The 21,159-nt window shown below is 34.9% G+C and overlaps 1 protein-coding gene across 1 annotated transcript in view; it reads right to left on the bottom strand.

The window, feature by feature from the left end:
- The window catches only part of SEMA3A (semaphorin 3A), a 249,793-nt gene extending 232,919 nt beyond the window's left edge, over positions 1 to 16,874 (bottom strand). Inside the window, exon 1 of the mRNA XM_006155760.2 lies at positions 16,582 to 16,874. Within this exon, the coding sequence (XP_006155822.1) occupies positions 16,582 to 16,690 (109 nt within the window). The 5' untranslated portion in view covers positions 16,691 to 16,874. The remainder of the gene's footprint in view (positions 1 to 16,581) is intronic.
- Between the last annotated feature and the right edge of the window lie 4,285 nt (positions 16,875 to 21,159).

Below are 21,159 nucleotides of genomic sequence, written 5' to 3'. Positions count from 1 at the left end.
TTTTTTGCCATCCAGTATGCTTGGCCAGTCTTTCTCTGCTTAACTTCTCTACATCCTGGTCTTTCTCATTGGCCTCACTTTCCTCTACCATTGAGGAATGAAATAATTTTCAAATGGCAAATGGCATAGCAGACCATGGAATTAAATCCACTTTTGAAATGTGCATATAGTTTTTTAAATTATCCTGATACACAACCTAAAATGGTTTCAGCTGCTACTGAAAAGTGAGGTCCTTCTGAAGATACTGTCTTTTATTTCAGTCCCACCTCTCACAGGTCCTGGTCTATTGAACAAAAAATGGCATGTAGATCTAAGGTTTTGAGGCCATTTACTGGTTTTGTTCGTTCATTTGTTTTAATATTGGCAAGTTTTATTTAGATACTTAAATAATGATTTTTTTTTGTTCTTTTAAGTATATATGTAAAATGAGTATAGTTTTTGTTTTGTTTCTTACTTATTTGTTTATGAACGAATTGGGAGTACGATCGACCTGATATCAGTCTAACACAATATGACCTTGTACTTTTTTTCCATTGAAAAGATTATGTTAATGCTTGAATTATTCTTTATTTTATTTTTCTGATTTCTTTTCTTCTTCATATTCGTGTATGTGTGTCTAGTAACATTACTTTGGATTTGTGTTATTTTGCTACCCAGCTTTGTATATAGCAAATGGCAACAATACTTTAAAAGAGGCATAGAACTGGGCCTGGCATGTGGCATGGAGGTTAAGGTGCTGGATGACCACATGGATGACTGTGGTTCAGGTCCTGGACCTAGAGGTTTGAAAATCGCACTAGACTCATGTAAGTTTGTGCCCAAGATCCTGGGAAGAGAATGGAAGAGAAGGGATTCTAGTGTGGCCATCGCCCCCACCTGGGATGTTCATTGCTCACTTTCTCTCTCCCACTGTCTCTCTCCAGTGAGCACACACGGCCTATGACAAAAACCTAAAAAACAAACAAAAAGGCACAAAACTGTCATATGGAGACTGAGTTTTATTGTTTTGAATATGAAGAAAAATAAAAACAGTTCATTTTGTTATGTCTGTTTCCTATATTATAGTAACAAAATCAAATAGATACCATCTGAAAAGAGAAAATGATGGTGACCATTTATTTTAATAAAAAATAACTGTAGTCTAAAATGCTACTACTGGTAAAAGTAGGTTTTTTTTAGAGATGGAAGTATGTAACTGTGTTTAACTATGGCCACTTACATTTTAACAATTACTTTAGAAAAAAGTGTTTGAGTATTGTGTCTGAAAAAATATGTAACATCACAAAGTAGCCCTATAGTTTACACTTATTGGACTTTACTAAGAAAATGCTGGTAGTTCTATAAATTCATTGTTGATTATAACTACATTTAAGTTGCTCTTAAAAGGCACGTTGCTCTTTGTGATGTGGTTATAATTTATAACCACAGACAGTCTACGTTTTTAAGCTAAAACTGGACCTCACCTTCACATATCATTTACATATACTGATTGCTTCCACATGTCTGGCATAAGGTAAAATAGTTTATGAACATTGTAATACAGTTAAAGCCACAAGGAAATAAAATTCATCTTTGTCTAGAGTACCTCAGAAATGTATTCATGCTGGTTCATAAAGTGTTTTCCAAAAAAAAATTCTGTCTTCCAGAAAAGTCCTTTAAAAGCTGACTGTGGTTTGTATCACCTCCTTTTCTAATGATGTCTAGCTTTCCTAGTCTGGCTTCCAAGTGTCTTCTGTTAGACAAAAGCCCCTTTACGTTACTCTCAACATGCTCTTCATTCTATTTACTAGCTTCAGACTACAAGTTTATTTTCTTGAGTGACTGAATATCCTCTTTCCTACAAATGGGCTCTTTACAATCACAGGTGGTTCATAGACTTGGTCAGAAAGACTCAGACTTTCTATCTACAATGTTTCATTTAAACTCAGGGACATATTAAATAGGAATATTGTGTTAATTCCTATGTGGACTCAATACTTCTTAAGTTGTCATGAAGGATGTTGTGTCTTCATGGACCAAGTCATAACAAAATAATATTCAAGGTAACCATTACGCCATTTGAAAGGATATGCTGTAAGTACAGGAGCAAATAAAACCAGTCATTTCCTGGTCAATTTTACTAAATATTAAATGACTGAATTTAGTTCATGTTGAAAACATGAATTGGAACTTACAGTCTATGAGATGCAGCCAACCCTTTCCTTAAAAACAGGTGCTTCCTTGCTCAGCCTGGTTCAGTCTCTACTCATGAACAAGAGGCCTAAACATCAAATCTTCTTTCTTCCCCACTACTGACCATATGCATAGGCTGGTGCAGAGTTCACTGAAATTACACTTAACTCTGTGTCAAACAATAGGTCTACAGTCAGGATATCTACCTTCACCTCTATATAGGTGCAGGATTGAAAGGTTAAACATTAGGCCCAGTCAGATTTTATCAACTGTTGACTTGAAACACTAGCTTTTTCAAAGCCACCTCATACTGCTACTTACTAGTGGATGTTCGCAAACTTCATACTGTCAAACATTCATGCTATTTTGCTTCCCGTCTTTGAAAAAAACACCACAGACAAAATAGTTGTGATTTTTATATACCTACTATTAATATGATCCATAAAACAAAGGATATTTAGAGAATACAAGCACTACATCCATCTGAAATGAACAAAACATTGTACTCTAGAACTTCTGCAATTATTTATTTACCTCAAGAAGGAAAATTATTGAATACTGTCTATATATCAAACACTGACAGAGTACCTACCACACGCATTGTAGTCATCCCTACAACAGCATGCGTGAGATCACTATGCTCCCCACCATAGAGAACAGGAAGCTAAGGTTGAAAAGATAGATCATACAGTGCCAAAGTCCTCAGAGCTAGAAAGTGCCAGAAGCATTTCAATACTCTCATCACTGACCTAAGATTTTTCTTATCCTTAAGACATTTTAGTGCCGGTAAATTTTTTTAAGAGTTTTGCTTTTTTTTTTTTTTTTTACAATAGGGCACATTTGCTTTCCAGAGTGACAGAGGCAGAGAGACAGAAGGGAAGAAATCAGCCCCCAAGAGGGATGGCCATACCACAATCCCTTCTTCATTCTCCTCTCGGGATCTTGGGCATACATGTACAAGTGACCGGTGTGAATTTGCCGTTACTGGGTCTGGGACTTGAACTGCAGTTGACAACATGGGAGTCCAGTGACATAACCATTATGCCCTCTGTGGTCCCATTAGTAGTTAAATTTAAAAACTAAATGAATTTTCCAGGACCCACAGAGGGCATAGTGGTTACATCGCCAAAGACATGTGTATGCATCTCCAAAATCCTGAGAAGAGAATTGAGGAGAAGGGATTTTGGCATGACAATCCCCCTGTGGGGAGAGGGGAGATTTCTCACTTCTGTCTCTCTATTTCTATGGTGAGCACATATACCTATAGCAAAAATCCCTCTCTAAAAAAAAAAAAAAAACAGAAAAGAAAAAAACTAAATTAATTTCCATAGGTTAACAAGTAAGTGCTTGGACACTGCAAACATAAAATTACTTACAGTTAACTAACATTAAATAATAATGTGTATTATCCAGAAATACACATTTGATTGACTATGTAGCATTTTAAACATTTTAAAAATATGAAATTATACCCTTTGGAGATATAAAAAGGCAATAATTCAGGTACACTGCAGATATGTAGACATTACCTCCATTACTATTTAAAAAAAACTAAATTATACTGAATGTACAGTGTAATATAAAAAATGGAACATCCTTTTGGGTAAACGTGGTCCATGTGTTCATGGTACAACTCATTATTATAGACTGAAATGTGTGTCGAAGATAAAAGTATCATAACATCACTGATTTTGTCTCTTCATGAAATCTTCTTAAATTAGACTAAATACATTCTTTCAAAATTAATGTCTTAATATTTATATTGTTATGAACAGAAGTATTGCTTTAAAGTATATCGTTTTCTCCAATTTGACAGGTAAAGAACAAAGCCACTCAAGTATTAACCTAGGTCTGATGAGACAAGAGTGGACAAAACAGAAATTGACTGCTTTGCAAACTGATTTCATGAGTGCCAGAAAGAAACTTTTTTTTTTTTCTTAAATTTGTTATTGGGTGCATACATTTTCCAGAAGGAAGAAGGGAGGGAGGGAGGGAGAGAGAACGTGAGCAAGCACTCCTTATGTGGAATGATGATGCTTCAATCCCTTCTCCAGTCTCCTCTTGAGATTTTTGGTATAATGTACACATGCCCAATGTGTTTTTCAAGCTAGCAGCTCTGAGATTTGAACTGTGAAGTTGGCTACATGGTATTCAGCAGTCTTAACCACACACCACCTGACTGGCCCAAGAAACTTATTCTTTTTTAATCATTTGATCTTGCTTTGTTGTTATATTAGAAATTTTCTTAAGTATTTTCCTGGATAAGGAAGTTGAATGACAGAAAGAGGATGTCGTCATGTTAGCATATGCAAAAGAAAACTTAATCTATACTGAATGGGGACCTAGGGAAATGATACAATCTTAGACTGTACTGAACATTAAAATCACATAGTGAAAGTCAAAAACCCCATGGCTCTGGGCCAGTGGGTGACAGCCTATCGAGGAATTAGAACTCAGGAGTAGTTGCTCTGTTTCAGCTTAGCTTCCTGTTTTATCTAGTTAGAACTGAGTGTTGAAAGAGTAAATCCCTGCAACACTACCCTTAAAGAAAAACAATACAAAACAAAACAAAAATCAAATTCATCCAAAAAATGAAATATCCACATGATACAGTTAGTGAACAGAAGAAAAAAAAAAAAACACTCACAGTATCTTGCTTTGACTAAACAGCAATATTTTGATAAAGGACAATTTATGTAATATATATCCCAATGATACAGCTTGATTGCTGGACTTAAAAAATTTACACTAACCTATAAATATCTCCAATTTTTAAAATGAAAAATTATATCTTATATCCTTCTGTAAGGATATGTATGGTTTATATAAACAAAGATCAGCTAAACATCCACATATGAAGTCTTATCATTGGAGATGAGTTTATTACGTGAGGCTCAGTCTGATTTGTAGCTATCTGTCTCAGAAGCTTTCTTTCTTTTTTTTCTTTTTTTTTTTTATAGATTTTTGATATAGGGCGTGTGCAGTCACCACAGACACAGAGAGAGACAGAGAGACAGAAGCAAGAAATCTCCCCCAGGGGAGATGGCCATGCCACAATCCTTTCTGCTCCATTCTCCTCTTGAGATCTTGGGCATGTATGCCCATGTGCCCGGTGTGAGTTTTAATCACCAGGGCCAAGACTCAAACAGTGGTTGACTACTTGAGAGTCCAGCAATGAAAGCCCTATGTCATCTGCTGGTCCCTGTCTTAGAATCTTGCTTCAGGATCTCCAGTGATGACTCAGTAACTCAAATAACTCAATGACAAAGGGCAGACTCCCAGATATCTGGATTCCTAAAGCGTTGCTCTGTACATGACACTCCCTTATAAATGTTAAGAAAGTTTCATCATCTATTTGCTCAAGTTTAAATACTGTAGTATCTATTTGAAGATCTCCATCATTCTTGCATATTGAAACTGTTTCTGTGGCCTCCAACAACCTTTTTTCCAATTAGATATTTTACTAATCCATTTTACAAACCTTCAGGTTAAACTGGTCTATGTTTTGTACTCAAATCCACTCTATAGTCTCACCTCTGCTCCTTAGCCCTCTCACCTGGAATGCTTATCTGTTGCCTCCTCACTTATTCTTTAAACCACTTGATTCAAGAAATATTTAATGATGAGCTAGTATGCACAAGACTCTGTTAACTGGAGTGGGAATACACACTTTCCACTACGTAAGAACAGATGCGATGTTAAAAAGCGACAGTCTGTGTCTCCTCCTTTCCCAAATGGTAAGTTCTTTCAGGATAATTGCCACATTATGTTCTACACCTCTCTGCTTATCAAAAGCCTTACCAAAGGAGATGCTCAGGAGGGGTTTATTGGAAATGAGTGTATCAGGAAACAACTGGGAGGAAGGGAGGATGCACTGTTGCGGGAAAAGGTACTCAAGAAGGAAGTGATTCAGAGAAGGTAGTACTCTGTGGGGGCGTGATTAGGCACAAAGAGATGTCTTAACCCTGTACTGTACTGACTGGCATCCTCTTCCTACCTTCCACAATTCCTAATTAAATATGGAATTTAAATGAAAAATATGTACTTTTATAAATAGGATTTTTTAAAAAACGATATGTCACATTATAAATATTGTAACATAAATACACTCAAACTCACATATACACATATAAACATATCAGTTTATGCAATTCTTCATCTATATTCAATTCTGCAAATTTACGGGACCATACTATCACGATCATAATTCCAGGTTTGACTACTTCTATCAGTTTGTGCTGTAAGATACAAACATGAACCTACAATTTGCATAATACAAAGGGACTTCAAAAAGTTTGTGGAAGATGGAATTAAAGTATGGGTTATTTTGGTGTAATACTATTTTTTTTTCTATAGGACACATGTGCTCACCAGAGAGACAGCGAGAGAGACAGAGACAGAGAAACAGAAAGGAAGAAATCATCCCCCTGGGGAATGGCCACTCTGCAATCCCTTCTCCTCCATTCTCCTCTTGGGATTTTGAGCATACAACACACGTACCTGGTGTGAAATTCAAGCCACCAGGTCCAGGATTCAAATTGTGGTCAGTCATGTGGGAGTTCAGCAACGTAACCATTATGCAACCTGCTGATCCCACAAAATGACTTAAAATAGTTTCTTCAAGACATGTATTTCCATGAAATTTTTGAGGACATATATTATTCAATGTTCTAAAATTTTACCAGCATGTTGGTTTTGACACTATTTTGTCTTTGAGTTATAAGAACATCATGAATGCTAAGTGGATTAAAATATAAGCAATATATGATTTTACATTTAAATGCATGTGTCATAGAAAAGGAAAACACAGTTATGGGGGCAATTTAATTCCTGATACCCATCACACATATGTCGTAAGTGTCTTCATACCAAAAGCAAACATGTTTGTATAATAGGATTGGCTCTTTCTTCAACTTATTGATGAATTTAAGGAACAACCAAATAGAGCAGAAAAAAATTAGAACTACCCAGGACAACAGAATAAAAGAGCATGCTAAGTCAGTATATTTCATAATGTCAAGGAATTATAGTGTTTCTTATAATGGATAACCAAATTCTACTTTCTCTTGGTTAGAAAGAAGCTCATATGTGAAGTCTCTTGGAAAATGTGTATTATTAAAAACTATACAAGGAATTGAACATTTTTTTCATCAAGGAAAAAATTCACACTTTAATTCTGTGTTTCTAAAAAGCTTTGAAATCCTGTTTTCTAGACAAACTCCAAATAAGAGATAGACAAGCTCAAATGACTCTGTGACCATTACGGAAAAGTACTTAGAAATATGCACCAGTAGTCCTTCTTGATCTCATTTTCAGTCAAAGTTAGAAAACTACTTATTAACTCCATGATTTCCAACAAATGCTATAAATAATTTATATTCTAAATTTAAGTCTATAGATCATAGAGGCCTCAGGATATTAGACTTCTCTTCCCCCACCTGGATCTTAAACAAAGAATTCAACATATACTTTGTATATTCACATTTCAGCAAAGATTCCTGTGGTTATTTTCTTTTTTCTCTCTCTCTTCTATTTTCTTTTTTTTTTCTTTTCCCTTCCCTTCCCTCCCCTTTCCTTCCCTTCTTTTTCCTTTTGTTTCAAGATTTTTGCTGAAGCATGTGTACCCTCACTCTACTCTACTCTTCTCTTCTTTCTCCTTTCTCTTCCCTCTCCTCGCCCCTCCTCCCCCCTCCTCTCCTCTCCTCTCCTCTCCTCTCCTCTCCTCTCCTCTCCTCTCTCTCTTCCCTTCACTTTCCTTCCCTTCCCTTCCATCTTCCCTTCCCTCTTTCAAGAGATTTTTGGTGAAGCATGTGTGCCCTCACCAGAGAGCAAAGAAAGACAGAGAGACAGAAAATGACAATCATCCCCCATGGGGGATGGCCACAATCTCCATTTTCTTCTGGAGATCGTGGGCATGCATGTACATGTGCCCAGCATGAGGTTGAAGTCACCGGGCTTAGGACTCGAACTGTGATTGACTATATGGCAGTCCAGCAGGATAACCATTATGCCATCTGCTGGTCCTGTCCTGTGGCTATTTCTTGCCATATTTATTCTCTTGAGCAAGTGGTGCTTAGGGAAAAGGGCTGAGAGTAGAAGAGGTTGATTCTCTTAGGCTGTTGAGTACAAGCCAAGGGGAAAAAGAGGCTGACTTGGACCTGGGGTGCAAGGGGCAATGAGCAACTGTTGCTCTTGGTAAGGGTAGGAGAGGAAGAAAGGTGCTTCAGAAATGCTAAATCTCAGCAGATTGTCAGAAAGCAAAGCCAGGATCCGCCTTTAAGTGTGGATAATGAATAACAGTCTATTTAAATTGTTCAATGACTATATTTCTACTTTGGTAGGAATATGCAGATATGAAACTGAGGATGAGACATTTTTATCTTTAGCCACTATTTGATTTTAGAATAGTCTCACTTTCTTTTCTAGCTGTGTGTACTTTGCCATAAAAAGAGAGAGTGTTTTTAAAAAAAGTTCAGGGTATATATTAAAAGAACGAAACAATTTCTCAACCTGGTTCCATAGAGTCTTCCAACATGTATACACTGTTTTATATTTCCATATCTTACCTGCCGGCAAACAAACAATGACTCAGATACTTTTTGATTCAGTCCTACAATATGCTTACTTCTGGGGGCTGGAAGGTGGTATGGTGGTTAGAGTACTGGACTCCAACACGGTCGACCACAGTTTGAGTCTCAAACCTGGCAGCTTACTTTCTCACTTTACCTCTGCCTCTCTCTGGTCAAATTGAAAAATAATAACGATGAATAAAATGAAAATAAATTGTTTTAAAAAATGCTGGTTTTGGAAGGAGAGATTGCTTGTGGGGATATCACTGCTCTCACATCCTTTATGCACTCTATTGATACCTTCTACCTTAGCATCTAGCAATAAACGTACTTTCTGTGTGATATTATAGGAGCAATTCACTTACGGCGTCTTAATTTATTATATATTAGCATTCTTTTTGTACCCCAAAGGAATTTTGTTTCATTAACAGTATATTTGGAGTTTAGAAAAACAAGGTGTATCAAAGCACAACATCATTTCGCAGCTAATAATTCTGAGCTGGCCATTGAGACTGCGAAGATGGAAAATATTACATGACTCTCCTTGAGAACCTCATAGACTGACACAACAAAGATGATTCACATAGTAGTTCCCAGATTAGAGAATTTATCTGGTGTATTCACTAGAACCAACCTTCTGTGCTTTACTGATGAAGATTTAGTGGGTGATTTTATATTTATCTAAAGTTATGTTTATGATTACAGCAACATATTACATTACTATAAGTTTAGGTCAACATTGTTTTCCATACCACATCTCTGCAAGCAAGACAAACATAGAAATGTAGGTTTAATGACTCATTCAGGAGATGACAACAATGCCTAAATTCATGGTCCCTTTCAGCTTTACCCTAAGCTCGTAGAAAACACGAAGACCAAATCATTCTTCATATTTATCAACAGAATTTTATTTTTGCTTATCTTCTTTCCCTTATTCAAATATAAATTGTATATTTTTGTATCCTGGGCTTGACGAAGTCCAGCTTTGTTACTGTTTGGAAATAGTGTGCAAACTCCCTATTTATACTGATGTTTATGTCTTGGCAACAGAAGGAGATAGTAGCTGGAGACATTCAGACTTACTTGTGTCGGATAGAATTTATTGATTCTTTCATATATTTAAGAATGAAAAGTTTAAAACAACCCACAAATTAAAAGGAGTCATTCTTTTAAAAATATACCAGATATAATTATCTAAACATTACTTTCTCAACTAGCTACTCTCCAATTATATAAATGCTGGCAATAACATGTCACAGGCAGGTTACCTTCTTACTGGGAAGCACATGCACATTTTATGAGTTGGGAACTCATATGAGTGCATACACACACACACATATATATATAATATTAAGATATTGACAGGTGAAAATGTCCTTTCATCATTCTAATTGTTCACTACCACTATTTTATTCATTTCTTTCACATTATATAGATTAGTTTCACAAACAAAGTCTCACTCAAAATGTGATTATGTATTTGTTTCTGACTTGTAACCACTAATTTTTCAGGGTCAAAATGAACCAATATAGGCAAAGAGCACATCAAAATCTTTAGCAGATTCCATTTGAACTAATCCTTCTGTTTTATGCATGCTACATCTCAGGACTCTTATGCTAGTTTTTCCAAGCTTGGCCTCCACACATTATTCTGTGTGTATTTATCCTAGCAGCCTGCCCATTTCCAAACTAATGAAAGAGCTGTCACAAATTGCTAGTGCCACCTATTAGTGGAAGTATAGAACTGCAAATCATGAAAAGTCTAAATAGCATCTCAAAGTCATGAGGGCTAAAAGTCATCTTAAGACTTATCATTGTTCTTTACAACTGTTGGTCTTTTAAAATTAAGTTTGAACTCCATGCATAAAACTTATTTCAGTATTGTCATGAGTTTGGGAGATTTTACCTACCACTTTGTAGTGATGAAAACTTTACTGTAGAATTTTTTCTTTGAGGATGGATAAGAGCAGTGTCTCATTTGATTAATATGTAACTCTGCAGGGTACAATACCATGAGTTCATAAGTAAATGTGCTAAGTAGTGATCAATTCTTTAAAAAAAAAGAATAAGCTAAATTACATTGGTAGGTTTTTACAAAAGTTCAAGTATCAATTTTATTTAGGATGGTCTTGACTTCAGATTTTAAAATTCTTTAAAAGGTGTGAGAGAGGTGTGATATTTGCCCTTTTGAAGCTGTGATACTTAGCTGTGTCACTGAAATTGAAGGGAGAAAAATTAGATAAGGAGTTAAAGCACATTGCTTACTAACAACTTAAAGTTCATGATTATCTTAAAATACATGTTTCTTTAAGGCACATATCTTACAAAATACAAAACTAACACCTAGTACAACTATATATTCACACTAAGCAAAATACCTCCTCTAACCCACAGTCTAAAATGTATTTTTGTTACTAGGAACATATATAATCATATTCATGCATTTTAATTAAATTTAATTATGAAAAATTCTTCAATTGTATTAATTCTTGATTATCACATTTAAATATAATTGACCCCAAATCATAATATGTTTGTTAATTAGGTTGTATGATTTATGTGTGATATTTAAAAATCAAAACAAAGGAAAAATAGATATCTGAGATCTATACATCTACTTAGTTGGCTAAATATCTAGGTATTCTATGTCATTGACAGTGGTAGGGTCTTGGAAATCACCTACTCAGCCTTTCCATTTATTTAAACTAGTAATGACTAAATACTATTATTAATAGTTGATGGGTTAGAGGCTTACAGGGAATAGTTTTGTGGTCTTGCTTATTTTCTTACTTGTTAAAAATCTATACTATAGGGACCAACAGTTGGCGTAATGGCTATGTTGCTGGACTCCCATGTAGTTGACTGTGGTTCAAGTCCTGGACCTGGTGGCTTAAGCTCACGCCAGGTGTGTGTGTATGCATGCCCAAGATTCCAAGAAGAGAATGGAGGACAAGGGATTGTGGTGTGGCCATACCCCCTAGGGGGGTGATTGATTTCTCGCTTTCTGTCTCTCATCTCTCTCTGTCTTTCTGGCGAGCACATGCACCCTACAGTAAAAAACTCTCAAAAAAAAAAATCTATACTATATAAACTTTTTTAAAGAATTACATTTTTATTTAACTATTTATTTACTCATTCATTTTAATTTGACCAAAGAGGGAGAGAGTGAGAGCAAGAGCAAGAGTGAGAGCAAGAGAGAAAGAAAGAGAGAAAGCAAATCACCAGGTCTGGGACTTGAACCGCAGTTAGCAATGTGGGAGTCCAGAACCCTTAACCACCACTCCACCTGTCAGTCTCAAGTCTATACTATATAAATCATTATTTCAAAGGTCAGTCTGGTTGGTAGCTTTCAGTAGAAATGTCATAAATAGGAGACGTTCACTTGTCTTCATTTGCTCTGACCAATATTGAGTCATAAAATGTGTAACTAAACATTTTGTTTGATTTTATGCTAATTTTTCATTATTAACTAGGATATACTTGTTGATAAATAAAAAGTTCTATTTTTCAGTGTTTTATGTTTTAATAGATTTTTTGTTTGTTTGTTTGTTTTGCCTTAGGGTACAGGTACTCACCAGAGAGAGACAGAGACAGAGAGAGTTAGAGGGAAAGTAAGAAATCACCTCTTCAGGGGGGCTGGCCATGCTGCAATCCCTGCCTTCCATTCTCCTTCTGGAATCTTAGGCATGCATGCACACACAAGCCCAGTGTAAGTTTCAAGCCATTGGGTCTGGGACTTGAACCATGATCAACCATGTGGAAGTTCAGTGGTATAACTGCTATGCCATCGGCTGGTCTCTCCAGTACTTAAATTTAAGACTTAAGAATCAAAATGTAATTTTTAAAGTTAACATATTTTTGAGGAGAAAATGTCATGTTAAATAGCAATCAAGAGAGATGGCTAATCAGAGACCTTGTACTAAACATACAGTTTGAGAAAAAGTTTCACAAAAAATGTGTATACCATTTTTGCTCTGTGTGTGCATGTGTGTGTGTGTGTGTGTGTGTGTATGTACACCTATACATTGCCCTCCTCCAATCCTTCCCATCCTTTGGAAATGTTTCACTTTAGTTGTGAGATTTCTAAAACAAAAATAATTCCATCTTATACTATTAGGTGAACGCTTTAAATTTCCATCCGAATTTTTCACAGACTTAAAAGATCACCCCTATGTTATTTATACTTTATATTGTACATATATATATTAATATATAAAATTTAAAATATTGATATCATTTAAACCAATTTCAATTTGATTTGTAGATAATTTTGCTGCAATTTACAACCTATGGATTGCAAGGTGAATTTTATTAACCATAAACTATTAACATAAAGTTATGTTATTCATATACATTCAAATAGATGTGTTTTATATTCATATATATGTAAACACTGCTTTAGTAAAAATAAACTCAGTAAGTTCATTAGTAAACTATTCATATTAATTAATTTTAGAAAAGATTATGATTTATTGAGCAAAAGATAAAGAAAAACCTTGCATATTTTACTTCTAACTTTTTATGAAATAGAATTATCTTGTATCAGGAAGATGCATACAATTAAAAAACTCGATTCTGGGAAAAAAACATGAAAAAATGTTTAACATGTCTATCATTTATTTAAGTGCTATTTACTAAGTCCTCCCTCTGAAGTTAAGGTTAAAATCATTGATTTAACCTTTGGATTCACAGAATCACCATCACATGGAGACTTGCATGTGTCTTTGATTTCTACTGAAACTGAAGCACACAATGTCCTGGAAAAGCCCATTACATTGAATAATGGAACATTTGTCATCTGTTTAAAACCCAAAACCTAATTTATTTTTCTGAAGACTTCATTGTACCACATACCCCAACTAGAAGATGATATAATTTCATGGTATTTCATGAGACAAGTGAAATTTGACTAGTTTTGTAGAGGGAAATAAAGAGTTATGCACCAATTTTAAAGAGAAGCATTTTAACATGTAGCTATATTACATGTGTTTAAGGAAGGCAAAAAGTATCTCTGAGTGAAAGTTTCCTGAGGATAATTTCTATGTGACTACTGAGATTTACAGAGTTCTCACATTTTCTTCCCCCACAAGGATTCTAAATCAGATTGGTTCAGAGGAAACGCCAGCATACCCTATTTTTCTAATATTATCACTTCTCCAGATGGTCCTGAGCACATCTATTCAATTTCTTTTTCCTAGAAAGTAAAGAGGTATCTTATTAGATTAGGTTTGCACATCCGGTGCAAAAGTTGCCTTCTTGTTTTACTTTTTTTTTTCTTTCTCATTTCAGGTATCAAATCTCTTTTATCTCCTACCAGGCAAGATGACAAGTACCAAGTCAGCACAGTGATTGCCTGAAACTTCATCTTGGCAACCTGAGCAATGAGAGAGTTAATGGTGGATCTTTGAAAACAAGTGACCATGGGAAATTAAGGTTGGCAGGGATTTAATTCTTCATGAATCACGCTGGAATATTTTTAAGGGCAATGCAGTTGGTGTTTTAACTATGTTTGACATCTAATTAAGAAGAAACAAGAAGTAGCTCAAAAAAAAAATAATAATCCCTATTACAGTTTAGGAGTAAAGTACTGACAATTGGCTACCAGGCATTTGCTTTGGTAAAACAAGTATACATGTAGAGCCATAAAGGTAATGACAGGGCAATAAAATGACAGAAGAACAATTGCTTGGGTCATTCCTCTTATCCTTCTTTCTGTTGTTCACTTCACAGTTTATTTTACCAAACTGCCAAGTTTTAGGTGTATCATTGGAATTGTTGTGTGGATGTAGTGTTTGATTTAAAAAACAAGGATGCCATTGCTAAAAAAAGGCTTATAGAGACAGTGTCAGATGTATGTCCATACATCTTGCCAATATATTTATATATAGCTTGCTTCATCAGACAAGTTGAAAGCATGTGTGCACAACAAAGGGGAAATGCTATTTTTTTAGTGCATAGATAGGATGGGTGCTTCCCTCTCGAATGTAGAATGATTTTTTACTATAAAATTCTTGCACAGTTAAAACAAAGCATAATATTCAATTGTTTGTCATATTTATAATGTATCTAGCATTTAGAGAAGTAAATTCAGTAGATTTAAAAAAATGTCTATCATAATTTCAAACTTGTTCATATAAAATTATAGCATGTAGACATTCACATCTTTGAAAACTAAAGTGGTATGTAAAACTTACTCAGAAAGAATATAAAGTTGAGTAAGGTAGACCATAAATCTAAGTATTATTTGATGGTACCTTCTCAAGGAGTGAAGATAGAAAGCAAAACTGATAAAAACACAGATGTCATAATATCATATACTATGGAAATAATTTAAAGACAGCTACCTAATAGAAACATGATCTTTAAATATTACACTGTACCTTTTATGATTATATACTTGTAATTAAAATAAGTAAATACTTGTATAATAAATAAAATTGCAATTCTGTTTTTAATGTTGGAAATCTATTTCTAATTTGATACCCAAAAAACTATAATGTGAAAAATAAATGTTTTCCAATTCAAAGTATTAACTTCAAATAAACACATTTAATAGGTGTTTAATTTTCCATGCCAAAGTGTGAAAATTATATCTCTCTTTCCTATTTGAGATCCTCATTCACACCAGAGTATTTCAGAAAGAGATGTTTCCCAGAGTGTGAAAATTAAAGAATATGTTTCTTGGCATAAGAGCAATGTACATGGACAGACATCTCTACAGATAGATTTTTTTTTAACCTTATAGATTAAAAACAGGGGATAATTGAAGCTTCTTATTACCCCACCCCCAATTCTAGAAATTTGAGAGAATCGTAAGAAATCAACACCTTAAAGTATAAAACTCATTTAGTTAAAACAGTTTAATTTTCTACTCCATCCTAATAATACTTGAGTTATTTGGATGTTTTCTGTGTCTAAAAGTTAAATGCATCATTTTGGAATCTGTATTAGTATTACTTTACACATACATATATATGTGTATAATCTAGCTAAACAAATGTAGAACAAATATTTTCTTAAAAATCCTCATTAAAAAACAAGCACCTACATTTAGCAGTAACTAACAAAAGATGTGATAAAGCTGGTTTTTTTTTCCTTTGTTAAATTTGTACTTTTTTAAAAGAGAAGTTCACACAACTAGCTATGCAGCAAGAAAGTAATGTCTCTTCATTTCTCACTGAAGTACATATGGAATTAAAAACATTATATTTCAAAGGATTTAGCTTTACACCAATTAGCCAAATACACAGTCTTTTGTACAATCATAACACACTGTAGAAAAACTAGTCTGTTCTCTCCAGTTTATATTCTCTTGGCAAACCATGATCTACTGCTTATGTTAAGCATCTGATTGTCAGATTCGAACAAACTGAATATTCATGATGATGATTAACCATTTAGTGTCTAAAACTAAGAACATACAACTCATCATAATTATTATAGGTGAGGCATGCACAACTACAAAGAGATGATTTTTGCATTAGTATTTTTTGGAAAATATTTAAAAAGGAGAAAAGTCAGAAATATTAACAGAACCTAGATAGGAACATAAGATATACAGATCAGCATGTACCGGGCATGCAGCTCTTTTCTGCAAATGTGATTAAATGTTCTTTGTTTGCATTTAAATTGTCATATATCAAACAGAAGACATGCTTTGGGAGGAAAAAAAAAAGTGTTGAAATCATTTCAGAAAGATGCACATAATCATATAGGTTTCCCAGGTTAAACTAAAGGTTTCAAGGTTTGTAATGGGAGGGAGTTCAAGGACTGGGGAGTGGGGGTGGGGGTGAGGGGGGGCATTAAAAAGCTAATCAAATATAAGAAAAATAAAGATTTACCTTTGTAGGATAATTTCAGCCTTGGCACATTGTTCTTCCCATTTAGATAGTTTGCTCTTGCTGTAAGTAATACTCCCCAGAAAAAGAGAATCCTAGTCAACCAGCCCATGCTGCAGACGCTGTAGGTCCCTATGCTGTTTCAGTCTTCCTTCTTGTATTGTGCGGCCAGAGAAGTTCAAACAATCTGGAAACTGGAGGTAACAGGTGATTTAGGTCAGTTTCATTCATAAATGCAGACAATCAGGACCTCATGGCAACACTAACACCTCTTCTTCTGTAACAGTCACTGAAGCACAGAAACTTCAAACCGTCCAAAAAAAAAAAAAAAAAAAAGGATCGAGCCAGGCACCGGATAATGAGGCACAACTGTTGTGTGGAAAGAAAAAAAATTAACAAGGGCTGCTGCAGTGGTGCTTAAGAAGCAGTTCCTTTTATCTACGCTCCTCTGATAGCCAGTGGCGGACTCTAATCCTGCTCTCTGCTTCATTCGGCTCCGGGGAAGCAGAATGAAAGGGAAACAGAGAAAGAGAGAGAGAGAGAAACCGTGAGCAGCGCGGACTTTTCCTGTACACATGTAGGGAGAGATGACACAAGATCCCACAGACAGGTTTTCCCAACACTCACTAGACTGGCTGACAATGGGAGAACAGGCGAGCTCAACCCACTCCCCTTCCCTCCTGTCACACAACACATGCAAAAAACATCTCGTGGAGATTAGAGCCGGGAGCAGAACCCTCCAGCGTGCCTGTGAAAGGCATGTAGCTATAAATTTACTTCCCAAGGCGAGCGTTGTTTTATAGCCATTTTTGGGGTGCAATTTTGATTTAAAAAATCTGAATTCTGCTACCTACATAATTTACAATGCATGCTCATTACAATCCTGCAGAACTTGTGCAGTGTATGTGTGCGTGTGTATATGTCCTTCTCAACGATATAACTTTAACCACTGAAGGTTTTAAAGCCTTGTTAGAGATCATTCCCTCCTCCCTACAAAACCCCCTAGGCTCAGCCACCCTTCCCCCGCCCCACTGCAATTTCAGCGGAGAAATTCCTAGTAAAGCCCATTTCAACAATCAGTTCAAGACAAATATAGGTCCACTGGGAATTATAAATTACAACAGGGGATTCTCAAAAGGATATTCAGAATTTAAAAACATCTATGGTTTTCCAGCTTCTGGAATGCTCTGGCTAACATTTTTAATGCATCAAATCTCATTAATTAAAGCCACTTCCTTAGTTTTGGTTTAAAGGGCAGAAGAAGATGACAAAGTTCACAAAAGTCCCTGCTGAGTGTCAAGAACCAACATAAAAAAAACTATCTGTGTCTTCATAAGCTGGTGAAGGGTTACTAAATTTTCTCTGGGATACGTATGTGTGTATCCAGGTGGTCATACAAACATCATTAGTTCTTTCCTAAACAGGCATGTTGTCTGTGATGTCTAAATTCTTTCTTCTAATTTTCTTTCAATTTCCCCAAAGGTGGTATCTTTAAAAGCTATTTTGGGAGGTGCTATACAAAAGTTAACAAGACAGAACATTCCCTGCTTTACTCCCCAACTCTCTCTCTTGTAGCCCTCCTCCCCCCTTCTCCTCCTCAACCCAGCATTACTTGAAACACAGAAGAGAAAACTCAACTTCATTAATAAGGAAATTTCTTGGCTGAAAGGGAAGGGTGAGTCTTACAATTAAAAACATAAACACTTACTGAAAGTGGCTTAGTATTCTCATAAAAAAAATGATCTAAGCATTGTCACTATAGCTTTCATCACTTAATGTCTACAGACCAATAGAAAAGGAGCAGCGGCCACCTCCCCCTCCCTCTCTTTTTCTCTTTCTTTTAACATGTGTTTGTGTGAGTGTAGGTGGAGGAGGAGGAGGAAGAGGATAGAGAGGATTTAAAGGGGGCAGAATGGAAGAAGGGGAGGAGGGCTCCTTGCTCTTCTTCACTAGATTGATTCGTCAAACAGCTCTCATTGTATCTGTCAGTTTCCGTAAGCCTATTGATCAGTCAGTATTGTTAAGAAAATAAAATCCAAAAATAATGTTGATTTTTCTGATTCCCACACTTGTTATCCTGAGCACTTTTCATGCTCTAGGCAATGGATTAAGGCTACAAATGACAAGAGGCTTGTCTGTCTTCCATGGATTACTCTCTATAGACATTCATTCTACAGAGGAATTCGTGTCATTTTAGAATTATTTTAAGGATTGGACAAATAAATGATCCGATTGGAGCATCACATATGATTAAATACTTTAAATAGTTTCACCAGTTTCATTAATATATATTTTAAATATCTTAATATATATATATGTATATATATACTTTTACTCTAGATCTTGTTACTTAGCATAGGAGAATAAGTTTATTTTTGTCCAAACTATACAGGATAAGCACATTTAGAAGTGTATCCATTTCACCGGTGTAATGTCAAATCCTGAAACTTTCTGTTGTGTTCCAGGAAAAATAATGGCTGTAAACAAATTTTAATGAAGAGGGTCAGAACTGACTCCTGAGGAAGAAAAACATTCAATCTGGATTTCGAACCACAAAAATCAGGACACCATTAATTTATTTTGTAAAACAAATCATTTAAATTAATGTTGATGCCTGGGATTTGGTAGCACAGACAGCCCTATGTTTATATATGTATACATACACATTATTTTGAAAAATCTTTGATATGTTTATATTTGATACTGTTTTACCCTCCGAATGTTTTAGGATCTTTGTGTCTTTTCAGTGGATTGAGAGTTTAATAGAGTCACATTTACATTTGCTTTTCATTTTTTTATTAAAAAAGTAAACAATTTTATTAAAAAATGCTAAGTTAAAGAAAATATAACTGTCTAAGGCTGATTAAATTATAAAATTATAGAAAAGCCCAGTTACATACCTAGCTATTTTAATGGAAATTTAAAAGGAAATTTAAAAAAATGCTTACATGCTTGAAAAAGGCTTTGAAAAGTATTCGTGATCTTACATTTCTTTTGCTTTCTCATTAGACTTTAGTCAGTATTAAATTTGCTTATTTATTAATTTATTTATTTTTAATAATCCCCAAACACGTGGGAGGCTATCAAGGTTATACTTATTTCTCAACTGAGGTAGAAGCTAGGTAAGGGTGGATCTGCTCAGGTACATATTAAAACCAAGTAGAATCTGCTACATGTGTGAAATGTAGACTTTGATCCACTCCTCCAAGTATCACTTCTTTCTCTAAGAAGACCTGGCATGATAAAGCCTGCTATATTCCTCGCCATAGCTATTGAAATCACTGCAGCATTTGCGACATTTTTAAAGTCAAAAATATTATATTGACCATTTAATGTTAAATTTTAGTTAACACATAAGTGACATATTCTATTTGCTTCTTCCTCAAAGCACGTATCTTCAAATCCACAATCTATTATATATCAAGTATAATTAACTCTATTTGCAACTTAGTTCCTACTATCTTCTAAAATTTCAAGTTTTCTCATATCAATAAATCCTGCCATAGTGTCAGATTTGAGCAGGCACTTAACATAATGGTCATGTTCTACAAAAGGTCTTCCAAAAGTTAGTGAAAAATATGCCTTATGACAAAATAATGCATAGATTTTAAAAATGTTTTTGCACTAAAGTAAACTTACTTTAATTCCATTTTCTTCACAGTGTTTTTGAAGTACTCATAGAGGTTGCTGCCAAAAGTAACAATTGCTTTTAATCTCATCCCATTCTGTTCTGAGATGGATTATTATCTAGAGTGGCAACTTTCTGGGTGGTGTGCTTGATTTTCTAGAGAAACAATACTTCCAACTTTAAAACAAGTATTAAAAAAGACCCATATAATCATAGAAGATACATATTAAAATATTTCTCCACCGGGGATATGTTTTTGACCTTTTCACACATTGGATGAGACTAATGTGTATATTTTTAGAATGTTCATTTTCTACATTTTATTATTATAAAACAAATTAGACTAGCAAAAGATTAACAAATCACTAGCAGAACTTGTACCAATTTGTGACCAGTACTCTAAGAACCTTTTTAGTTTACAAATACAATGAATTTCTGTGCATAAGAGAGTATAAGGAGAATGTATGTTTTAGATATAGCCAAAAGATTTAGTGTATAAAAAGGAATTGAAGTGGTAGTGTACTTTATTAAGCAAGCTTACCTGTTCCTATGATCTCTCTTTGCTCCATTTTATTATGATTAGGTAGAGGGATTCCCCTAAATTATGTACTACCCACAGAAGTTAAGGGAAATGACTTAGTTAAAATTTCAAATGACTAGGTTAACCAGTTCTCCTAAGATACAACACCAACAAGGAAACCAGTACTGAAAACAAACAAATTCAGTACCCTTCCCAAGGTGTTTTTCAATTGAGTCATGCAAAAAACACAGATTAGTTTCCACCCAGCATATGCTATTTCCTGCTTTTCTTTCTTTTTCTTTTTTCTTCAAGGGAATGTTTCATTAGTATTTGAGAAAGGCGGATGATCAGCAGAATTACAACTAATGTCATAGTCAAACATTTGCCCTTACTCTGACTTCTTATGTAGGAAATTCATTTTTAATGAGGGTTT

The sequence above is a fragment of the Tupaia chinensis genome, unplaced genomic scaffold, assembly GCF_000334495.1.
Source record: "Tupaia chinensis unplaced genomic scaffold, TupChi_1.0 Scaffold000466_1, whole genome shotgun sequence".
NCBI lineage: Eukaryota > Metazoa > Chordata > Mammalia > Scandentia > Tupaiidae > Tupaia > Tupaia belangeri.
Note: the sequence above shows the minus strand (reverse complement) of the source record. Positions and strands in the feature narration are given on the sequence as shown.